This window comes from Heptranchias perlo, chromosome 1 (genome assembly GCF_035084215.1).
Source record: "Heptranchias perlo isolate sHepPer1 chromosome 1, sHepPer1.hap1, whole genome shotgun sequence".
In the NCBI taxonomy this organism is placed as follows: Eukaryota; Metazoa; Chordata; class Chondrichthyes; order Hexanchiformes; family Hexanchidae; genus Heptranchias; species Heptranchias perlo.
The window spans coordinates 140,491,039-140,505,824 of NC_090325.1; the positions used below are offsets into that span (position 1 = coordinate 140,491,039).

At 49.6% G+C, this 14,786-nt stretch overlaps 2 protein-coding genes across 10 annotated transcripts in view; both read right to left on the reverse strand.

Annotated features, from left to right (window-relative positions):
* Window positions 1–11,798, reverse strand: part of arfip1 (ADP-ribosylation factor interacting protein 1 (arfaptin 1)) — a 181,886-nt gene extending 170,088 nt beyond the window's left edge. For 4 of the 9 annotated variants that reach the window (XM_067991912.1, XM_067991889.1, XM_067991938.1 and 1 more), the window contains exon 1: window positions 11,669–11,797. The gene's annotated coding sequence lies outside the window, so the exon portion shown is untranslated. Of the gene's footprint in view, window positions 1–11,668 lie in introns of all 9 variants that reach the window. The other 5 variants (XM_067991963.1, XM_067991931.1, XM_067991898.1 and 2 more) reach the window with 2 other exon arrangements.
* LOC137320654 (streptococcal hemagglutinin-like) lies at window positions 11,709–14,582 on the reverse strand. Its single transcript, XM_067982368.1, has one exon. The coding sequence runs from the start codon at window positions 14,580–14,582 to the stop codon at window positions 11,709–11,711; it is 2,874 nt and encodes a 957-aa protein (XP_067838469.1).
* Window positions 14,583–14,786: the final 204 nt, after the last annotated feature.

Sequence of the window (14,786 nt, forward strand, 5' to 3'; positions counted from 1 at the left end):
CTTCAATGTTCCATCTACCAGTCACTTAGTATTTCTTCATTAGCTTGGTATTGGTAGCTCCCAAAATACACAGCTTCTAGGATTAGAGCAAGTAAACCAACTAAAAATCATTCTTCAGTAACTGGTAACTATTTTATACAAATTCAGAATTATAATTTGTAACTTGTACTAAAACTTAACCAAGCATTTTTGGAATGTGTGAAAATTGCCATGTCTATTTGTTTCCTTTTAATATGACAGGCCTCTTCTGAATAGAAGGTAGTGGGCAATAAAAAAAAAATCCAGTTTTCCTATTCTAACCAGACACCAATAAATGTCACATTTTAGTTGCTAAAATAAGGCCAACTTGTGTACACACTGCATTTCCTCTCCTGCAGATTACCAGCCACATATTTTCCACCATTACAGGCCCAATTAACAGATAAGCATTTAAATATTTAAAGTTAGATCAGGCAGTAGACATTAAACTCAAGTGACATTTAAACTCAACCGTGGTAACTTCAAATGGCTGAGTTCTGATTTTTTTTTAAATGATGCCTGAAGGAGCATGTTGTACTCCATCTTAACAGAGAAGAAAAACTGAGGATCAACCAGTCTTGACACAAATTGCATCTGTGATCAGCGGATCACAAAGCCACATGGAATGTAACTGAAGTAGTCCGCAAGCATTTCATTATACACTGGACTTTGTACTCCATGCAATTGTGTTCAGTGTACAGAAAGGATATCGGACTTTTACACAAAACTGACAAATCTAACATCTGTTATACTTAAAGTGCCTTCACAGAGAGCAGAAGCCGAACCTTGGTTACATTGCCTGATTCCTACTTGCCTGGAAGTAAAACAGTCTTGGCCAGGAAAGCTGTGCATGTGCCTGGATACATGTATGGATACAGAGTTCTCTCCCAACATTTAAAAGTATACATATTTTCAGAAAGCAAGGAGAGGAGAATCCCAACTCACTAAACATTTAATTTGAGGCTAGGTAGCTTTACAAAGTGCCTAGGAGATCCAGTGGATTCCCTGAGCACTATGTAAACCAAGTTTCACACCACACTCGATTTACACTCCATATGTTGAACCAAAGTAGTGTGAAAACCCCCCTCCAAGGAGTCTCACTGCTTTGATCCAGCATCAGGCCATACATTGGACCATGAATTCACATTACCAATTTAGCATCAGTTCGAAGCTGAAATCATTCACACCAGCTCTCGACTTGCAGTGTAAATGTGCCCTAAATCATCCTAGCTCCCAACCACCAGTACCCTGAGCCTGCCTCAAGCCCAGATCTAATAATTTATATAGGGTTCCTCATACACAAGACCATCTAAGAGCAACCTCCCACACAGCAGTACACCAGAAGTTTTAAGAAAAATAAGAGGAAGAAGGGAACTACACAAGGGTGATGCTTGTGCAGTACTCTTGGACATGTACAGATTAATTCCCTTTACTGGTGCAAACATGGGAAGGCAATGGTAACAATTTGTAATTTCACCTCACAATACAAAGAAAAAGCAAAAAAACTGCAGATGGAAATCCGAAACAAAAATAGATAATTCAGGAAATGTTCAGCTCAGTCAGCATCTGTGGAGAGAACAAATAAGTTGACATTTCAGGTCCTTGTCAGGACTGGAAGATATTACACATAGACAGAATTTGAAAATGAACAGAACGGGAAGGGGGAGGGACAAAAACACACACACAGGCGAAGAGATAGTATGACCTGAAAAGCATTTAAGTGGGAAACAGGAGATGGTTAAATGGCTAAAGTGATATTCACTAGACAATAGGAGGCATAATGAGAAACTAGTCATTTACAAGATACAGAGAATGCATGAATAACTGAAATGGTGGGGGAGGTAAGGCAGGTCGAAATGGAAAGAAGAAAAACTGGCAAAGAGAAACAGGCTCCAGGAGAAGAAAAAAGCAGGTTGATACCAAGGCTGCCAGCAGTGTTCCAACGGAGGTTCTCCACTCCAAGCACCAACCTGTTCCTCACACTCCAAAATGCCAGCACACCCATCCCATACCACAAGTACTTCCAGCCAAAGAGAAAGTAGGAATTATAGTTAAGGTCTGAAATCATTAACGTCAATATTAAGGAAAGAGAACTGCCAAGTGTCCAATAGAAAAATAAGGTGTTCCTCAAGCTTGCATTGAGCTTCATTGGAATAATGTAGAAAGCCAAAGAAGGTGAGATCAGAGTAGGAGTGGGGAAGAGAATTGAAATGGCAAGTGACAGGGAGCTGGGGGTTGCACTTGCGGACAGAACAAGGGGTATTCAGCAAAAGAGTCATCTACTCTGCATTTGGTCTCCCCAATTTAGAAGATACAGGACCATGAACAGCAAATACGGCATACTAGGTTGAAGGAAGTACATGTAAATTGCTCTCTCACCCAGAAGTAGTGTTTGGGGCCCGGGACAGTGGTGTGGAAGGAGGTGAATGGACAGGTGTTGCATCTCGTGTGATTGCACGGAAAGGAATCAGGTGGTAAGGGCAGTGCAAGTGTCATAGAGGGAACAATAGCGTTAGAAATAGAAGAGGAGAGGTGACAATATGTTTGGTGGTGACAGAAGATAATCTATCAAATGCTGAGACTGGTGAGGTGGGAAGTGAGAAGGGGAACCCTGTCATGGTTTTGAGGGGGAATAGGGAGTGATGAAGACAGAAGCAGAAGAAATGGGACTGACCCAATCGAGGGCCCTGTCGACCACATTGGAGGGGAATCCGTGACAGAGGGAAAATAAAAGAACATTTTGAAAGCTCTGGTGTGAAAGGTGGCATCATCAGAGCAGATGGTGCTCTTGTACGGCAGGAGGATCTCTATCTTACCAAAGCTAAACACCAACTCTCTCATAACGCCTCCTATCTCTCCCTGAAACACAACCCCATCACTGAACACCAAGTCATCATTTCCCAGACCCGTTCCTAACCATCTTCTCTGGAGATCTTCCCCCCATCCCATGATCGCCTATCTCACAGTTCCCCAATCCTACACAATCCGCTTCTACCTCCTCCCTAAGATACACAAACATGACTGTGCTGGTAGACAGATCGTTTCCACCTACTCCTGTCCACTGACATCTATTACAAGCCCACTAACTCCCACAACTACCTGAATTATACTTTTTCCACCCAGCTTCTGGTAAGGACTTCACTCCTTTCACACAGTTTCTCCATCTCGGTTGATGCCAGCTTCCACAACAGAGCTTCCAAAATGTCATCCTCTTTCCTCGGGGGGAAGGGGAAGAGATAGGTTGATGCTTGCGGTCGGCACCCTCCGTTGGAACAGTTGTTGTTGACCTACTTTCTTCTTCTCCCAGGCTCCTGAAGCCTACTCCACTTCGCCAGTTTTTTATGTTTCCATTTTTAACTGCCTTACGCACACACCCCCACTTCAACTATTCACACATTCTCCGTGCCTTGTCTGTAATTTCTCTTATTATGCCTATCTTCTCATGTTTTAATATCACAGCCATTTAATCAACTCCCGTTTTACACTTTACAGGTTATTCTATTTCTTCCTTCATGCATGTGATTTTTCCCTCACCCTTTGTTCTTTCCTTTTTCAATACTGTTTATCCGTAATATCTTTCAGTTCTGATAAAGGATCTACACCTGAAAGTTAACTTCTCTGTTCTCGCTACAGGTGTTGGTTATCTGATCTAATAAGTGTGCCCAGCATTTTCTGTTTTTGTTCCACAATATAAACAGTTTTGTTGTATAAATGAGCAGGAAGCTGACACCAAATATGCACAAATGTATTTTAACCCAATGTGTTCTTCCTACATCAGATGAGGTACAAGAAACTAGTTTTGCAAGAATGTTTAATCCACTAATTTGAAAAATGGGAATCACTTCCAATATTTAAAAATTCACAATGATCCCTTGTTCTGTTGATGACAATAAAAGTAATTAACACCAATCAGCAAATAACAATGGGCCTGTTAGAGAATTGCTGGGAGAGGCTTAAAGGGTAGTCATGGGCTTCAAGGGAGATTCAAGACTGGAACAGCGGTAGGAGAAAAGGATAACTGAGGGCTGATGGTTTGGGGCAGGGGTGGGGAGGTCACGAAATACCTGAGAAAGGAAAGGTGGCACAGCCAGGTGAGGAAAAGGGACAGAAAGAGAGGAGAGAATCAGTAATAGACAGGGCCTGAATTTTTCCTTAAAAAAAGGAGATAGAAGTAATGGCCTCCAGTCTGGAAGCCAAAGCATGCCCACGAATGGACACAGAAAATTCAGGCTAGATAGGCATGGCAGAGATTAGGCAAGGCATATAGTGGTCGTAAACTAACAGTAGGGGAGAGACCACGTGAAACAGCCTAAAGCTCAAGTCTGTAAGCCAGGAGGCTGTGTCAGGATGAAGTCCACTTATAGACAGTGTGGGGTTAGCTTGAATCAGCCGCCAACCAATTACCCAATTTGATTTCTTTCTTTGTACTGTGCAGGTTCAAGTTTGCTTTTAAAATTACAATGTAGATGTGCCAAGTACACGATAGGTAATCAAAAGCCAAATACTGCGGATGCTGGAAATCTGAAATAAAAATAGAAAATGCTGGAGAAGCTCAGCAAGTCAGGCAGAATCTATGGAGAAAGAAACAGAGTTAATATTTCAGGTCGAAGACCTTTCGTCAGAACTGGAAGATGTTAGAAAAGTCAATGTTGAGGCCGGAAGGTCGTAACGTGCCTAAACAAATGATGAGGTGCTGTTCCTTGCGCTTACATTGAGCTTCAATGGAACAGCATAAGAGGCCAAGAACAGAGAGGTCAGAGTAGGAGTGGGAAGAGGAATTAAAATGGCAAGCGACCAGCAGGGCAGGGTCACGCTTGCAGACAGAGCGGAGGTGTTCAGCAAAGTGATCACCCAGTCTGCGTTTGGTCTCCACAATGTAAAGGAGATCGTATTGTGTGCAGCGAATACTAAATTGAAAGAAGTACAAGTGCTGTTTCACCTGGAAGGAGTGTTTGAGGCCCTGGACGGTGGAAAGGGAGGAGATGAAAGGGCGGGTGTTGCATCTCCTGCGCTCACATGGGAAAGCGCCGAGGAGAGGAGAGCGGGTGTTGGGGGTGACGGAAGAGTGGACAAGGGTGTCGCGGAGGGAACGATCCCTTCGGAATGCTGAAAAGGGGCGGAGAGGGGAAGATGTGTTTGGTGGTGGGAACGCGTTGGAGGTAGCGGAAATGGCAGAGGATGATACGTTGAACGTGGAGGATGGTGGGGTGGAAGGTGAGGACAAGGGGGACCCTATCATGGTTCTGGGAGGGAAGGGAAGGGAAGGGGTGAGAGCAGGAGTGCGAGAAGTAGGACAGACGCAGTCAAGGGCGCTGTCAACTGCAGTGGAGGGGAATCCTCAGTTGAGGAAAAAGGAAGACGTATCAGAAGCACTTCTGCGGAAGGTGGTATCGTCAGAACAGATGAGACGGAGAAACTGGGAGATGGGAATAGAGTCCTTACAGGAAGTAGGGTGGGAGGAAGTGTAATCAAGGTAGCTGTGAGAGTTGGTGGGCTTGTAATAGATATTGGTTGACAGCCTATCCCCAGAAATGGAAATTGAGAAGTCGAGGAAGGGAAGAGTCGGAGATGGACCACGTGAAGGTGAGGGAAGGGTGGAAATTGGAAGCAAAGTTGATGAAATTTTCCAGTTCGGGGCGAGAGCAGGAAACAGCACCAATCAAGTTATAAAAGGTGAGGGAGTGGACCTGGGTCGGACTGAAACAAAGAATGTTCCACATATCCCACAAAAAGGCAGGCATAGCTGGGACCCATACGGGTTCCCAAAGCAACATCTTTTATTTGGAGCAAATGAGTGGTGTCAAAGAAGAAGCTGTTCAACGTAAAAATGAATTCAGCCAGGTGGAGGAGGGTGGTGGTAGATGGGGACTGGTTGAGCCTCCGTTCAAGGAAGAAGCAGAGGGCCCGCAGGCCGTCCTGGTGGGGGATGAAGGTGTAGAGGGACTGGACATCCAGGGTGAAAAGGAGACGGTTAGGGCCAGGGAACTGGAAACTGTTAAAGCGCTGGAGTCGCGTATGTAGGTTGGAAGATACTGGATGAGGGGAGAAGAAAAAAAGTCAAGATAGGAGGAAATAAGTTCCGTGGGGCAAGAACAGGCTGAAACGATGGGTCTCCCGGGGCAGTCCTGTTTGTGGATCTTGGGAAGGAGGTAGAAGCGGGCTGTGCGGGGTTGGGGGACTATGAGGTTGGAGGCCGTAGAGGGAAGATCTCCAGAGAAGATGAGTTCAGAGACAGTCTGGGAAACTGGGGTGGTGGTGGTGGTGTCATGGTCCAGGGGGAGGCAGGAGGAGGTGTCGGAGAGTTAGCATTCAGCCTCCACAAGGTAGAGGTCTGTTATCCACACAACAACAGCACCGCCCTTGTCAGCAGGTTTAATGACAATGTCAGGGTTGGACCTGAGAGAACAGAGTGCTGCGAGTTCAGAGGAGGTAGGTAGGTTCGAGTGAGTGAGGGGAGCAGAAAAATTGAGACAGCCGATGTCACGCCGGCAGTTCGCAATAAAAAGATCGAGAGAGGAGTCCAGGTGGAACAAGAATTCTGAAGACAGGAGTGAAGGGTCAAGTGTGTGTGTGTGTGTGTGTGTGTGTGTGTGTGTGTGTGAGAGTGAGTGAGTGAGTGAGTGAGAAGACTCCTGGACAAAGGAGCGGGTGCAGAGGCAAAGGCAACAGAAGAGCTCAGCATCGTGTCCAGCTTGAAATTCATTGAGGTGGGGGTGTAGGGACAAAGCTAAAGCCTTTGCTGAGGACTGATCGTTCAGGGTTCAGCTGGTGGGGGGGGGGGGGGGGGGGGAAAGAGAGGTCAAAGGGGATAGTGAAAACACGACCAAGGGTGAGATTGGAGGGAGGGATGGGGTCAGAAAGTGAAGGGGAAGAAGGATCAAGAGGAGTGTTGGTACCTAAGTTGTTGAAACTTGAGGTCCTTGACACCTGAAAGGAGGACAAAGTTTTTTGTTAAAGTGCCGGATGAGACGAAGGATGAAATGGAACTGCAGACCAGGACAGCTCTGAAAAAGTGAATCGGTGCTGCTGAAGAGAGAAGTCGAGAGCGTGAATGTGGTGGTGCATGGTGTTGAGCATGGATCTCAGGAAGCAGCGAGAGTAGTGGTTCGAGAACGCTGAATATCATGGAGATATCTAATCATGGGTGGATCCAAAACATGAAGAGTGGGATTTAAGTTGGAAACCACGTGGAATAAGTCGGAGCCGGAAACAGTTGCTGAGGAAAGAGATGTGGCTGTGAAAGCGAGTTTGAGAAGAAACCTGATCAAACATGAGAAGGGAAACAGAAAGCAATGAAGGTGAACAAGGTAAAAAAGACAAACAGAAATCCCGTCGGAGAGAAGAGCAGAACTTCTTCAAGGTGGGGCATTCCTGGAAGAGAAGTGGCCGTGAATTAAACACTTAATCAAAAGCAAAATACTGCAGATGCTGGAAATCTGAAATAAAAACAGAAAATGCTGGAGAAGCTCAGCAAGTTAGGCAGAATCTGTGGAGAATGAAACAGTTAACATTTCAGGTCGAAGACCTTTAGGCAGAACTGGAAGATGTTAAAGAGTTAACATTTTTGAACAAGTAAGGAGCCAGGGAAAGTGGGGGGAGGGGAGAGGAGAGAAGGGGAGGTGAGGGGAGGAAAGAACAAAAGGGAAGGTCTGTGATAGGGTAGAGGGCACAAATGATTAAATGACAAAAGGGATGATGGTGCAAGGCAAGGAAGGTGATAATGGGACAGGTTAAGAAACAAAAGATTGATCAGGAGTAGCTGTAAGTGGCAGCAGCAGGACCATTACCAGCACTGACTGACCGAAAAAATGGGAGCAGTGGTTATGATCTGAAGTTATTGAAATCAACATTGAGTCCGGAAGGTTGTAAAGTGCCTAAAGGAAAGATGAGGTGCTGTTCCTCGAGCTTACGTTGAGCTTCATTGGGACAGGATAAGAGGTCAAGGACAGAGGTCAGAGCAGGAGTGGGAAGGGGAATTAAAATGGCAAGCAACTGGCAGGTCAGGGTCACGCTTGCGGACAGAGAGGAGGTGTTCAGCAAAGCGATCACCCAGTCTGCGTTTGGTCTCCCCAACGTAGAGGAAGCCGCATTGGGAGCAGTGGATACTAAGTTGAAAGAAGTACAAGTAAACCGCTGTTTCATCTAGAAGGGGTGTTTGGGGCCCTGGACGGTGGGATGGGAGGAGGTGAAGGGGCAAGTGTTTCATCTCCTGCGCATGTATGAGAAGGTACAGTGGGGAGGAAAGCAGGTGTTGGGGGTGATGGAAGAGTGGACTAGGGTGTCACGGAGGGAACGATCCCTTCGGAATGCTGAAAGGGGCGGGGAGGGGAAGATGTGTTTAATGGTGGGATCGCACTGGAGGTGGCAGAAATGGCAAAGGATGACACGTTGAATGTGGAGGCTGGTGGGGTGGAATGTGAGGACAAGGGGGACCCTATCATGGTTCTGGGAGGGAAGGGGTAAGGGCAGAAGTGCGGGAAATAGGATAGACACGGTCGAGGGCCCCGTCAATTGCAGTGGAGGGGAATCCTCGGTTGAGGAAAAAGAAAGACATATCAGAAGCACTGGTGTGGAAGGTAGAATCGACAGAACAGGTGCGATGGAGATGGAGAAACTGGGAGAAGGGAATAGAGTCCTTACAGGAAGCGAGGTGGGAGGAAGTGTAAATCAAGGTAGCTGTGGGAGTCAGTGGGCTTGTAATAGATATTGGTTGACAGCCTATCCCCAGAAATGGAGATAGAGAAGTTGAGGAAGGGAAGAGTCAGAGATGGACCATGTGAAGGCGAGGGAAGGGTATAGGTACTATAGGTAATGTCACATGCATGAAAAGAGCATAAAGATAGTGACCGAGGAACAAGTTTATGGTATCAGGTTTCTGGTATCATGATTGCTGCCGTAGTCATGGCAGTTCTGTCTTACTACGTCAATACAAGAACACTGTATGCCATTATAATAATTTACCGGTCTGTACATTGTTTGTAGCCTTAGATTACAGAAGTACTTCATCTTAAAAGGAGTAAACAAAATGCTTAATGATCTCCAAGGAAATTTTAGGCAGTAAATCACAGGGGGTTAAATCTGGATGCATATCATCAGAACTGCTCAATTGTGCAGAGAACCTAGATGTTATTGCCAGGATGTGCCCAGAGACCTAAATATTGTTTAACACAACAAATCAACCTTTCAGTGGGAAGCAAGGGTAAAGCCGATTAAAAAAATTACATGCAAAATCATTTGACAGCAGGACCGGTTACTGACAAGGTCATTGGGCCAACGGCATAAGAGAAACCAAAAACACATTTATGAGGGAGAAGAAAAGTATACATGCACCCCTGCACTGGAAGCACAGGGCCGAGCACATGCTGCCATTCACAAATCCAACAGATCTGCCAAAATCACAAAAGTACAGATTCTTGCTTAAGCATACAATTATACTGTAACAATTGATCTGAGATCAGTCACTACAGTATCTATCCATTTGTTTGTTTACACTGCCTGCCTGGAATTTGAACTGCAAGATCCAGGAGATGGCACTCATTCACACATATAGAGAGCTCCTCTCCCAGACATTAAATTTTAAATGCAATGAGTGTGCAAACAGGATTATCTGCCTTTTCAGTACATTTAAATCAGCTCTGGGGTAAGGTTGTAAAAATGTCCAACAGCTCCAATGAACCTGCTGAACATTTGATAAACCTGGTCTGAAACTACACTGCAGTTATACTCCATGTTGTGTCAAACGACTCTCCCCAAGGGGTTTCACACCTCTGCCCTCCACAGTCACATCAGGACACAATGGCAGAGTTATAAAGGCTGATCTCCCAGGTTCACACCACTGGTGGGGGTGCCTTGACTGCCAGTTGCACGTACCAGGACATCCCTTGGGTGCTGCCCACTATTTTCAATCTATTAATCGCCAGAAGTTGCAAAGTCAGAAAATGGCAATGAATTATATTACGTTCATGTAAGGCAAATACCAACTCACAAAAAATCTAAAAGTTGCAGGATAAACACAGCCTAAAAGTACTGTTTTAAATGAACTGTCTTACATACCGTGAAACAGTAACAAACAGTATGCATGGGGGTACTAAATTCCCCTACTGAGAAAAAGGACAGTAGAACTGGGTAGTGTGTTATTTTCCTGCAATATCCTGTGCTCCCATTGCTGGTTAACTGGAGCGCTTACATTGGCAAAGAAACATAGAAAATAGGAGTAGGCCATTCAGCCCTTCGAGCCTGCTCCGCCATTCAATATGATCATGGCTGATCCTCTATCTCAATACCATATTCCCGCTCTCTCCCCATACCCCTTGATGCCCTTTTGTATCTAGAAATCTATCTAGCTCCTTCTTAAATATATTCAGTGACTTGGACTCCACAGCCTTCTGTGATAGAGAATTCCACAGGTTCACCACCCTCTGAGTGAAGAAATTTCTCCTCATCTCAGTCCTAAACGTCCTACCCCGTATCCTGAGACTGACACCTCGTTCTGGACCCCCCCGCCCCCCAGCCAGGGGAAACATCCTCCCTGCATCTAGTCTGTCTAGCCCTGTCAGAATTTTATATGTTTCAATGAGATCCCCTCTCATTCTTCTAAACGCGAGTGAATACAGGCCGAGTCGACCCACTCTCTCCTCATATGACAGTCCTGCCATCCCAGGGATCAGTCTGGTGAACCTTTGCTGCATTCCCTCTATGGCAAGTATATCCTTTCTTAGGTAAGGAGACCAAAACTGCACAGAATACACCAGGTATGGTCTCACCAAGGCCCTGTATAACTGCAGTAAGACATCCTTGCTCCTGCGCTCAAATCCTCTTGCAATGAAGGCCAACATACCATTTACCTTCCTAACTGCTTGCTGCACCTGCACGTTTGCTTTCAGTCCCTTTGTACATCAACAAAATTGGCAAAATAAAATTTTACAGTACTGCAAACTTACTTCAGTTAAACTCGTGGCACTGAGCTATAAAACCAACCAGCTAGGCATTTATTTGGAATAGTAGTAGCAATTTGGATTTTTCTTAAATTAAAGCTTTTTTGAGTTTTACTCCGAATATATTTCCCCTATACGTTTAAATGGATATGCAATGCACTTTTAAAATCTCCTAACAGCTCAATCCCTAATTATGGGCCTCAGTCATGAGTTCTCTGAAGGATATGCAAAGGAAATGCCACAGGCTCTTAATGCAAAATGAAAACAGCAACTCGCATTTATATGAAACTTGGGAAAGGTCCCAAAGCTCTTCAGGGGAGTTAATCAGACAAAACCTGACTCTGGGCGAAAGGAGACATTGGGACAGAAGACTAAACGAGATTTAATGTATAAACTCCTTTCAAGCGGACAGTGTCTGTCAGGGAGACGGCGCCGTGTGACTGAGCGCCAACAATTCCTGCTCAGTGCCGCATGGACACGTAGGCGGAGGCCCTGAGAGCGGAGAAAGCAGCGGCTCTTCTTTCACCACTCCCCCAATAAACCGGCCGGGTCGGTGTTGGGAGAAGCGCCTCCTCCCCAGCGAGACTCCAGGCCCGAGGCCCAGACCGGCCGCTCTGCTCCGACTCCCACGGTTAATACATTATTTATGGACTGACACTCGGTCCGTGAGCGAAGCTGCGCCCTGCCCCGGCCATCTCTCTTTCCCCAGCTCTCACCTCCTCCGTCTCTTCTGCAGGCCTTTTTTTTTTCCGCCGTTTATGTCGCGAACTCTTCCCCCGCGTTCATTGAATCCGCTCCCGGAAGTAAGAGCGGCAACAACATCCGGGTCCCAGCACTGCCTGGCACCTGGACTGACATCCGGGTCCCAGCACTGCCTGGCACCTGGACTGACATCCGGGTCCCAGCACTGCCTGGCACCTGGACTGACATCCGGGTCCCAGCACTGCCTGGCACCTGGAGTGACATCCGGGTCTCAGCACTGCCTGGCAGCTGGAGTGACATCCGGGTCCCGGCACTGCCTGGCAGCTGGAGTGACATCCGGGTCCCGGCACTGCCTGGCACCTGGAGTGACATCCGGGTCCCAGCACTGCCTGGCACCTGGAGTGACATCCGGGTCCCAACACTGCCTGGCACCTGGAGTGACATCCGGGTCCCGGCACTGCCTGGCAGCTGGAGTGACATCCGGGTCCCGGCACTGCCTGGCACCTGTAGCGACATCCGGGTCCCAGCACTGCCTGGCACCTGGAGTGACATCCGGGTCCCAACACTGCCTGGCACCTGGACTGACATCCGGGTCCCAGCACTGCCTGGCACCTGCAGCGACATCCGGGTCTCAGCACTGCCTGGCAGCTGGAGTGACATCCGGGTCTCAGCACTGCCTGGCACCTGGAGTAACATCCGGGTCCCAGCACTGCCTGGCAGCTGGAGTGACATCCGGGTCTCAGCACTGCCTGGCACCTGGAGTGACATCCGGGTCCCAGCACTGCCTGGCACCTGGAGTGACATCCGGGTCCCAGCACTGCCTGGCACCTGTAGCGACATCCGGGTCCCAGCACTGCCTGGCACCTGCAGCGACATCCGGGTCCCAGCACTGCCTGGCACCTGGAGCGACATCCGGGTCCCAGCACTGCCTGGCAGCTGGAGTGACATCCGGGTCTCAGCACTGCCTGGCAGCTGGAGTGACATCCGGTTCTCAGCACTGCCTGGCACCTGGAGTGACATCCGGGTCCCAGCACTGCCTGGCAGCTGGAGTGACATCCGGGTCTCAGCACTGCCTGGCACCTGGAGTGACATCCGGGTCCCAGCACTGCCTGGCACCTGGAGTGACATCCGGGTCCCAGCACTGCCTGGCACCTGTAGCGACATCCGGGTCCCAGCACTGCCTGGCACCTGCAGCGACATCCGGGTCCCAACACTGCCTGGCAGCTGGAGCGACATCCGGGTCCCAGCACTGCCTGGCACCTGGAGCGACATCCGGGTCCCAGCACTGCCTGGCAGCTGGAGTGACAACCGGGTCCCAGCACTGCCTGGCACCTGTAGCGACATCCGGGTCCCAGCACTGCCTGGCACCTGCAGCGACATCCGGGTCCCAGCACTGCCTGGCACCTGGAGCGACATCCGGGTCCCAGCACTGCCTGGCAGCTGGAGTGACATCCGGGTCTCAGCACTGCCTGGCAGCTGGAGTGACATCCGGGTCTCAGCACTGCCTGGCACCTGGAGTGACATCCGGGTCCCAGCACTGCCTGGCAGCTGGAGTGACATCCGGGTCCCAGCACTACCTGGCACCTGGAGTGACATCCGGGTCCCAGCACTGCCTGGCACCTGGAGTGACATCCGGGTCCCAGCACTGCCTGGCACCTGTAGCGACATCCGGGTCCCAGCACTGCCTGGCACCTGCAGCGACATCCGGGTCCCAACACTGCCTGGCACCTGTAGTGACATCCGGGTCCCAGCACCGCCTGGCACCTGGACTGACATCCGGGTCCCAGCACCGCCTGGCAGCTGTAGTGACATCCGGGTCTCAGCACTGCCTGGCACCTGGAGTGACATCCGGGTCCCAGCACTGCCTGGCACCTGTAGTGACATCCGGGTCCCAGCACTGCCTGGCGCCTGTAGCGACATCCGGGTCCCAGCACTGCCTGGCGCCTGGAGTGACATCCGGGTCTCAGCACTGCCTGGCACCTGTAGTGACATTCGGGTCCCAGCACCGCCTGGCACCTGGAGTGACATCCGGGTCCCAGCACTGCCTGGCACCTGTAGTGACATCCGGGTCCCAGCACCGCCTGGCACCTGGACTGACTTCCGGGTCCCAACACTGCCTGGCAGCTGGAGTGACATCCGGGTCCCAGCACTGCCTGGCGCCTGTAGCGACATCCGGGTCCCAGCACTGCCTGGCGCCTGTAGTGACATCCGGGTCTCAGCACTGCCTGGCACCTGGAGTGACATCCGGGTCCCAGCACTGCCTGGCGCCTGTAGCGACATCCGGGTCCCAGCACCGCCTGGCGCCTGTAGCGACATCCGGGTCTCAGCACCGCCTGGCGCCTGTAGCGACATCCGGGTCTCAGCACTGCCTGGCACCTGTAGTGACATCTGGGTCCCAGCACTGCCTGGCACCTGGAGTGACATCCAGGTCTCAGCACTGCCTGGCGCCTGTAGCAACATCCGGGTCCCAGCACCGCCTGGCGCCTGTAGCGACATCCGGGTCTCAGCACTGCCTGGCACCTGTAGTGACATCCGGGTCCCAGCACTGCCTGGCAGCTGTAGTGACATCTGGGTCCCAGCACTGCCTGGCATCTGTAGTGACATCCGGGTCCCAGCACCGCCTGGCGCCTGTAGCGACATCCGGGTCCCAGCACCGCCTGGCGCCTGTAGCGACATCCGGGTCTCAGCACTGCCTGGCAGCTGTAGTGACATCCGGGTCCCAGCACTGCCTGGCAGCTGTAGTGACATCCGGGTTCCAGCACTGCCTGGCACCTGTAGTGACATCCGGGTCCCAGCACTGCCTGGCATCTGTAGCGACATCCGGGTTCCAGCACTGCCTGGCACCTGTAGTGACATCCGGGTCTCAGCACTGCCTGGCATCTGTAGCGACATCCGGGTCTCAGCACTGCCTGGCACCTGTAGCGACATCTGGGTCCCAGCACTGCTGGCACCTGACAACAGTATTGAGGTCTGGCCGCTTCTCCATCCCCAATTTTCATAACTCCACCATTGCAGGCTCTGCCTTCAGCTGTCAAGGCCCTACGCTCTGGAATTCCCTCCCTAAACTTCTCTCTTCCTTTAAGACGCTCCTTAAAACCTACCTCTTTGACCAAGCTTTTGAAACATATCAGA